General features: G+C 34.8%; 2 protein-coding genes across 2 annotated transcripts; both read left to right on the forward strand.

The window, feature by feature from the left end:
- Nucleotides 3,489–6,258, forward strand: LOC104741526 (U-box domain-containing protein 17). Its single transcript, XM_010462411.2, has one exon. It carries the CDS (start codon nt 3,809–3,811, stop codon nt 5,984–5,986), a length of 2,178 nt encoding a protein of 725 aa, XP_010460713.1. The 5' UTR covers nt 3,489–3,808; the 3' UTR covers nt 5,987–6,258.
- On the forward strand, nt 8,275–9,291 carry LOC104743601. Its single transcript, XM_010464661.2, has 3 exons — nt 8,275–8,430; nt 8,681–8,754; nt 9,104–9,291. The coding sequence occupies exons 1-3, from the start codon at nt 8,275–8,277 to the stop codon at nt 9,186–9,188; spliced, it is 315 nt and encodes a 104-aa protein (XP_010462963.1). The 3' UTR covers nt 9,189–9,291.

The following is a 9,291-nucleotide window of genomic DNA, read 5'->3' on the forward strand; positions in this document are numbered from 1 at the left end:
GCATTAGTAATGCCTCCCTTCGACGTTAGAATAGACACCGTGGTCGGTCTGATTTTTTTGCCGTGAGTGTTCGAACTACCGATTTTGAAAATCTATACCATTTTTCAATTGTGTATCTCTTAAGAGTATACCATGTATCAAACAGTTCTGAAATCAAACACATGTTCTCACATCCGAAGCAGTAAGCACACTTAAACCAGTTTCCCTGATTAATTAAATAAGCTAAATATAGATAACGGGGCATCACGTGTCGTGATTCGCTATACAATGCAACTACGACAATCGACAAAGTCGCCGCATTTGTAATTTTATGTTGTGATGTTTATTAAGGTTGTTCAGACATGAGGTTTTAAAGGTTGATAAGTCATAATGGAGTCAGTTTTTTCGAAAGAAAAATAACGTGTTTTTTTGTGAAATATTATTTTAAAATAAAAATAATTAAACCAAAACAATAACATTATGTTTAGAATATTTAGAAAATATTAAATTTTGAATTTCTTAAGATGAACACAATAAATTATTAGGTTTTTCTTTACATATTCCAATAATATGGAAATATTTTGATTGTAATGTTTAAAACTAAAGAAGATCTAAAGTTGAGTTAGGTTTAATATTGTTACCAACGCAACAAAGAAAGTGAACTTCCTTTAGCTTAACACTTTTTTTTCTCAGTTTGTATTCTCTTTCGACGCGCCTTCAAAGGTATCGGCGACACGTTGCACTTGTATCTTTCAGAGTCAACGCTTCACTAGCATAGGGTTCTTCTTACTTTATGGTTACGGAGGACAGAGTTATTTTATTGTATTATGGAGTATGTAATACTTATAATACGTGTTATTATTACTGGAATAATTAATCTTTAACAGAGCATATAAGAAATAGTAGTAAAACATACTATTTGGTTTATCTTATACTCATATTCATCGTCTTGCTTGTAGTTTACAAATTCTGTTTAAGAGCTTATAAAATTATCAATATGTTAACTAAAACATATAAAAACTGAGAAACAATCTAAAAATAGTATATTTTACACGTGTATTCTGAAATTTTAGTTTCAAATGCAACGTCAATTAGATTTTTCTTTTTAACAATGTTATTAATTCTTTCATATCGGTTGAATCGTGAAATGTAAAACATTAATATAAACATTGTGATGTATTTAATTGACTTAAATGTTTTTTTGTTAAAGGGTATGCAATTTTATAAATTAGTGTTCAAATTGACTATTTCCGGATTTAAGTCTATACAAAATTCCAAAGGTCAATCCACAAACATCAAACCGAATTAAACCATCTAATACAAAACCAATTCGGGTTTACAAAACCAAACTAAACCGGACGATATGAAATCCAAATCTACAACTGAAAAACACAATTGCAACTGTTGACTATGGATTACATATACTCACCAAAGTAGAATTTCTGGTGAGTCTAGATGGCGCGAGTCGAACGAAGATGGTGATCCAACTTAAATGTTTTGTAGCAAAGATAAAGAAAAAAACACTCTTGAATACTTGTCAAAAGATATAAAAATAGTTGTTGAGTTTATGTCTTTTTGAATATTGAGAAATGAGAACTTGGAATATGTATTTGTATCTTTGTTTTTCTTGTTGGCCGGCCTAATTTTTATGATATATATGGGGAGAAAAAAAAGATAATCCAAAATCAGATACCGAAACCTATCAACCAATCAAATACTAAACATCATTGACCTATATTGATTTGTCAATAGTATTCATTTCTACTCCTTCCCGTATTAATCAACTCAAACGAATTTAAGAGGGGGTATTTAACTTGATGTTTTAAGGATTTGATAGGATTTTAATATTTTAGAATTTTGAAAGATTTCAGAGATTTTTAGGAGATTTGATTGTATTTTAGATATTTTTTTATTTTTTCTTTTTAGAAAATAAAATGTGATTCTATAAGATTCTGTGAGATTTTATTGGTAAACTTGTGTGATTTTAAAATATTTTGCAATACAAAAAAAAGAAAGAAAATCTGTCGAAAAAGAAAGAAAGAAATTGTGGGAGATGAAGACGTAAACTTGTCTGAGATACCACCACACAGCCTAAATTATGCAAGAAAGAAAAAGAAGCTTTAAGTGAGATGAAGAACAGAGGAAGAAGATGAGCAAAAGGGAGAAGAAGAAGGTGGAAGACACATGAGGAGAAGAAGGAACAAGTCAATAAGGAAGTTGGGTTTAGTAGTTTTGTGTGTGTGTTGTAAGAAAAAATCCACGTGATCCTATATTTCAATGGTTCTCTATAGACAATAACCAAAACAGCAGAGTAAAGGGATATAGAGAGAGAAGCAAACATGAATGGAAGAAAAAAAAAAAAAAGCAAACGTGAAACAAAAAAATGTCGTGTGATGAGATACAACTTGAGGAAGAAGATGATGTGGCCATAGTTTCAGTATTAAATAGTTTCAGCATTCTCTATTGTGTAATCGGACATGAGAGAAAATTGTCATAAGTTACTTGTGTTCTGTTCTAATTTTCATTGTTAAACACTTGATTATCCCATAATTGTGACCTATCATCGTGAATGTATTTCTACGAACAGAGATGGTCTGCGGAGAGTTGTCGGAGTTATCTGCAGAGAAAGCTTACAGAACAAATATGGTGGTAGTTTTAGGACTGTGTTTTTTTTGTTTTGTTTTTAATGAAATCCTTTAAAATTCCACCTCAAAGGGTATGATTTTGAGAGGAGTATTTTTTAACTAAAAAGCAAAGAAAAAGTCTCTTAGAATCATTCAAAGTAGTATTCTAAAAAAAGTTGTGATATTTTGAGTAACAAGAGATTTTAAGTTGGTTTTATAAACTATTGATTGAATAACAAGAGATTCTGAATTATTTTAAAGGATTTTATAAAAATCTTAGTTGAATAACATATGATTTTATAAGATTTTTTAAAATTCTTAATTGAATAACAGAGTATTTTAAGAATACTTTAAAATCCTTTAAAATGTTAAGTTCAATATCTCCCTCTAAATTTCTTTTTGTCGTATCAATTAAACACGATTCAACAAGGAGAATTACACAGTACGTATAAGTTTCCTTTGAATTATTAAATGATGTGTTTTCATTTCACATATCATGTCGTTACGTACGCTAGAGTTGCCGACCTATATATAGTAGAACCTCTATAAATTAATATTCGCTATAAATTAATAAATTCGTTTGGTCCCGAGTTAGGCCAATGTAAAAAATGATACATTTTGATAAAATAATAAGATAATAATTTTTTTAGAATTCCTATATAAAAATATGGTCCATCAATATCATAAATTAATAATTAAATAAACTAATATATATATATATATTTAAGAAAATCGAATGAAATATGATTTTACTGTTATTTGCCTATTATTAAATTTGCATATGGTTGTTAGAGTTTTTTTTCTAATCTTTCTCACTCATCAAAAGATGAGATTCTATCCGTTACATTTCAGTATTGACTTTGTTACTGCAGAAAAAAAAAAAAAAAAGATAAACTTTTCCAGAGATAGAAATAAAAAAATCTGACAACGAAGAAGAAGAAGACATAAGAAAATTCTGAGCCTTTCAATTCATTCATATACGATTACGCGTTCTTCTTCTTCCTTCTTCCTTCTCTCTTTCCCAGAAAGTATCATTGAAACCCTTTTTTCACTTTTTCTTCTGACTTTTTTTTTCTCTTTCTTCGCTGAAGAATCTTTAGTTTTCATTTTTAGATTCTGTTTTCTTCTTCGTATAAACATATATAAAGTTTCGATTTTTTTTCGATTCTGGGTACACGAGATTAAACCCCCCCCCCTCCTTTTCCATGGCCTCCGCGGCGATATTCTCATCTCTCCGACGGAGGAGATCGCCGTCTCTGGAAGCTTTTCTTGCCCCCGTTGACCTTTCCGGCGTAGCTCTTGTTCAAACCCTAGCTTCCATTTCAACAGAAGTCGTATCTTGTTTCAGCGGCGTTAGATTCACGTTCCAACGCAAGAACGCTCGTTCTCTGATTCGCAAGATCGAGATCTTCGTCGTCTTGTTCGAATTCCTCGCGGATTCGAATTGGGGGTCAAGAATTAAAAGAAGAGGAAGCAGCTCTGTTTTTTTCTCCGAATCAACGGCGTTGCTCTGTTTAAAAGAGCTTTACCTTCTTCTCTACCGCTCCAAGATCCTCATCGATTACTGCGCTCAATCTAGTAAGTTATGGCTATTGCTACAAAACCCTTCAATTTCTGGGTATTTCCATGATTTAAACCAAGAAATCTCCACTCTTTTGGATGTTTTCCCTGTCAACGACCTCTGTTTAAGCCAAGACATCACAGAGCAATTCGAGTTGTTGCAGAGACAGTCGAGGAAATCGAAACTGTACATCGACAAAAACGACGAGTCCTTACGCGAAACGTTTTATTCCTTTCTTTATGCGTTCGAGAGCGGTGAGATTCCGAGTCCTGTTGATCTGAGATCCTTCTTCGTCGAGAAACTGAAGATTAAAGACTCTGAGAGTTGTAGAAACGAAATCGAGTTTTTGGAAGAACAGATTGTGAATCACGACGGTGACTTGGAGCCTACTGGATCAGTGATTAACGGGTTTGTAGCGATTACAAGGTACTGTAGGTTTCTGTTGTTTGGATTCGAAGAAGATGGTTTGGAGTGGTGGATTGAGAATCCTAAGAAGCCACGAAAAGGGTTCGTTGCTCAGGAGATTGGGGACACGTTTATAACTGTGCCAAAAGATTTTGTTTGTCCCATCTCTCTTGATTTGATGACAGATCCTGTGATTATATCTACAGGGCAGACTTATGATCGGAGCTCTATAGCTAGGTGGATTGAAGAAGGGCATTGTACTTGTCCTAAAACAGGACAAATGCTTATGGATTCGAGGATTGTTCCTAACCGAGCTCTTAAGAATTTGATTGTTCAATGGTGTACAGCTAGTGGTATATCTTATGAGTCTGAGTTTACTGATTCTCCTAATGAGTGTTTTGCTTCAGCTCTTCCTACTAAAGCTGCGGTTGAAGCTAACAAAGCTACTGTATCGATTCTTATTAAGTATTTAGCAGATGGTTCTGAAGCAGCTCAGACAGTTGCGGCTAGGGAGATACGTCTTTTAGCTAAAACGGGAAAAGAGAACCGTGCGTTCATTGCGGAAGCGGGTGCGATACCGCACTTGTGCCGTCTTCTTAAATCCGAAAACGCTATTGCGCAGGAGAATTCAGTGACAGCGATGTTGAATCTATCGATTTATGAGAAGAACAAGAGTCGGATCATGGAGGAAGGTGATTGTTTGGAGTCTATAGTAAGTGTTTTAGTTTCAGGTCTCACAGTTGAAGCGCAAGAAAACGCAGCAGCTACATTGTTCAGTCTCTCTGCTGTACATGAGTATAAGAAACGGATAGCGATCGTTGATCAATGCGTTGAGGCGTTAGCCTCGCTGCTTCAGAACGGGACACCGAGAGGGAAGAAAGATGCGGTTACAGCGTTATATAACTTATCGACACATCCAGATAACTGCAGTAGGATGATTGAAGGAGGAGGTGTGTCTAGTCTCGTTGGAGCACTCAAGAACGAAGGCGTAGCTGAGGAAGCAGCAGGAGCTTTGGCTTTGTTAGTAAGACAATCTCTTGGCGCTGAAGCTATAGGGAAAGAGGACTCCGCTGTGACGGGGCTCATGGGGATGATGAGATGCGGAACACCGAGAGGGAAAGAAAACGCGGTCGCTGCGTTGCTCGAACTCTGTAGGAGCGGTGGAGCAGCTGTAGCGGAGAAAGTGTTGAGAGCACCTGCCATTGCGGGGTTACTTCAAACGCTTTTGTTTACCGGGACAAAACGGGCTAGACGTAAAGCAGCATCGCTTGCTCGTGTTTTCCAAAGGCGGGAAAACGCAGCGATGCGGTCTGGTGGTTACGGGTTTGTAGGGAATTCGAATGGTAATAGAGACGGTAGTTTTACAACCGATGTCTCTGTACCGATATCAATCTCAATCTCCGTACCTGTGTTGTGATATCTATATGGTTTAGTGAAAAAGTTCTAAAAGAGGTACTCTTTTTTGTTGTTGGTTGGTGGTGTTTGTTTCATTCACTGTATGTCTATATTATATACATTTATTGGTTGGGAAAGGTATAATACAAGTAATATTTTAGAGGTGATGAAAAAGATAACAAAAAAAGATTTGTGTATGGGTCTTTTCTTGTATGTGTATTGTATTTGGATGTATAAGCTATGAAAACCTCAGCATTGTGATCGTTTACTAAATAAAGAACTTGCTTTTCTGTACTAAACTATTTGAAATGTCTAGAAAATTAAATCGAAGAAAAGATTTGGTTGGAAAGGTTGTCAAAAAGAAATAAACAACATTTTAATGCGGTTTGACCAAAAAACACTTTAGATAATTTCTTAATTAATGAAAGAATAAAATAAGTTGGTGCATATATCTCAAGAAATAATGTGTCTAGTTTTGGATCATGAATCTAATAATGGTGAGTTATACTTAGATTTAAAGATAAAAATAAAATTTTCATAAGAGAATGATCAAGTAAGAAGACTTGAAAGTATTGACTAATGGAGAACCCTTTAAGGAGAAAAACATTCAACAAAAAGAATAATTAGATAACAAAGAAAGAAGGGAGATAGATAAAGTGAGAGTTGGAGTATTATGATTTGGATGGTTTCTCCACTTGTGAAATTGATAGAAGAATATTAAATTAAAAAGGAGTTCAAAGATATTCATTACAAAAGGTTGAGAAAGAGAGAATCTCTAGTGAAGTGGTGAGTTGGGACACCTTAACTTCGTATTCTTTTTTTTTCCTAAGCTTACTAAGTGGATCTCAACATTATAATTCTTTATAAAGTAAATTATAATTGTGTTTAAATGATTTAAAATAAGAATCTAAAGCAGTTTATAGCATGTAAGAACTTGTAAACTATAAAGATCGAAGTTTCAAATTTGGTTAAAAGAAAGATGTCCATTTCAAACTCCAATAGATTTGAAGCCTCTATTTTAAAGATAAGATGATTCGTGAAAATGTTATTGAAGAGACACAATATATTATGGGGCAATTGCATTTTTTGTACTTTTATTTGCATTTGAATGAAATCACACATATTATATTCGATTTTCGAGAAACATAACCACTAAGGGTGCTGAAATTACAGTTGACTCTTTTAAGAACAAACAAAAAATAGAAGCCGAAATAACAGATTTAACCCGAGGAAGTCTGCAATAGATATCTTTACGGTTGATTTCAAATTGACGTCAAATGGAAGACATAAAAATATGTCTACTCCTTAATTATAGTTTAAATTTTAATTAAAAAAATTATAAAAAATAATTTGGTAAACCTATTGACCAAATAATAACCACATAGACTTCATGCATTGTAATAAAATACATTTACATATAAACTAGTCAAATTATGGGAGGAAAGACTGATTAGGTTAAAATTATTTGATTTAGGGTTTGCTTAAGTAGATTTCTCTGTAGACTATTGGTGGTTGACTTTCTTATGCCATCAACTATTAATATTAGTCCTAGGCGTTCGGTCAGAACCGAGAGAACCAAACCGATTAAACCAAGATGTTCGGTTTTCGGCAGCATCTGTGAGAGGATCAACAAACCGATCGACGAAATTAATTTGGTAATTCGGTTCCCAGTTCGGTTCGGTTTGGCGGGACACATAACCAATCGGTTTTAATTAACCGAGTTATATATACCTAATTTTCACTAACCCTAATAATTTTCATTTCTTTCTCTTCCACCTTCTGCCTCTCTCTCTGGCGATAAGCGATTCTGAAACTGAAAAAATCTGTCTCTCATCAAATCATCATCATAATCACCTTTCTTCTTCATCTTCGTCATCTACAGCTCTTCTCTCTATCAAACATGGTGTAGAGATCGACCTTTTCGCTGTCCAAACCCTAATCTCGAGTTTTAGACAGGTAATGTCTTCTTCTTTTCTTTGTCTTCTGCTATGATGCTTTGTTGTTTGCTTCTCGTTAATCAGTGTATTAATGTGTGGGTGGTTTATTATTTTGACAGATCTGAAGATTGTAGCAATGGCTAGATCAGAGCCAGATCTGGTGGAATTTGAACGACGATGTCGATGATGATATTGACGCCGCTGCCGGTATTACTTCAGCTTCTCTCGTAAGAATCCATCTCTCAACTTCTTCTCCTTATCGATTCTCTCATTTCCAAATTTTAATGACGACTCATCGTTTACTTGTTATTTTCTTTTGGTACTAGATCTGAACTCAGAAGATCTCCGAGTTCGTATCTTCTCCGTTTGAGCAATGGCTTTCGATTGCCCCATTTCTATTTCGCCGCTGGTTTTGCCTGAGTTCGATCATAATCAGCCGGGTTCAATCGATGAAAAGAGTTTCGGATTCGGGCTTCCCAGTTTTGATTTCGGCGGATCCATGGAGCTAATGGCTGTGCCTAAGAAGAAGGTCACGGAACTCTCAGTCTCTCTTATTTGGTTTTTCTCCTTTTCGTTTTCCTGCTTCTGAAATGTTAAAAATTTCATTAGGGTTTTGAATTATTGTGACGTCTGGGTTTAAGCTCAGTTCTAAATTGATTTGGTTCCTTAAGGCTCATATGTTCTTGGGTGTTCGGAGCTATCTACTATGAAAATGTGTATATTTTTTCTCCTTGGAGAATGATAGTGTTAATCAAAGTTGTTCTTTATGAAAAATGCAGATTTCTAAACACAAGAGAGGGATAAGAAATGGGCCAAAGGCTCTTAAACCTGTTCCTGTGATCATCCGTTGCAGGTTATAGATTTGCTTCTCTTGTTGCTTTATCTGTTTGTCACTGTTTCATTCAATAGCTGAAGTATAAGCGCATATGCTTTCTGATTCAATATTCTGTCCTTTAGCATCCCTTTTCAGAAACTGTATATCATTTAAGTAACTAGAACTGTGAACCTTTAACAAGTTTGATGAAATAACTTCTTGTGTTCATTGCGGTATAATAGTCAACTTGTTTGGCCGTGGCAATAAATCACACTTGTTTGGCCTTGGCATATGCTTGATTTTGTATTTGTATCGCTTATCATGATCTCATGATGAGGGCACTTGTATATACCGTTGTTTAAGTGCATACTCTTTTGTGTTCCAAGAGTTGCGGGCGAGTTAAGCTGCCACATTTCTTTTGTTGCAGCGGTGAGCGGCTAAACCCTAGTGAGCAAGGCAATTCGAACAACTGATAAAGGTTTTCAATATGATCACTCCTTGTTGGATATCAAGAGGCAGCAACCTTGGCTTTTTTAGTAGTAGACTCGAGTGATATGATAGACTTAGTTGATGCTG

The sequence above is a fragment of the Camelina sativa genome, chromosome 14 (genome assembly GCF_000633955.1).
Source record: "Camelina sativa cultivar DH55 chromosome 14, Cs, whole genome shotgun sequence".
Lineage (NCBI taxonomy): Eukaryota > Viridiplantae > Streptophyta > Magnoliopsida > Brassicales > Brassicaceae > Camelina > Camelina sativa.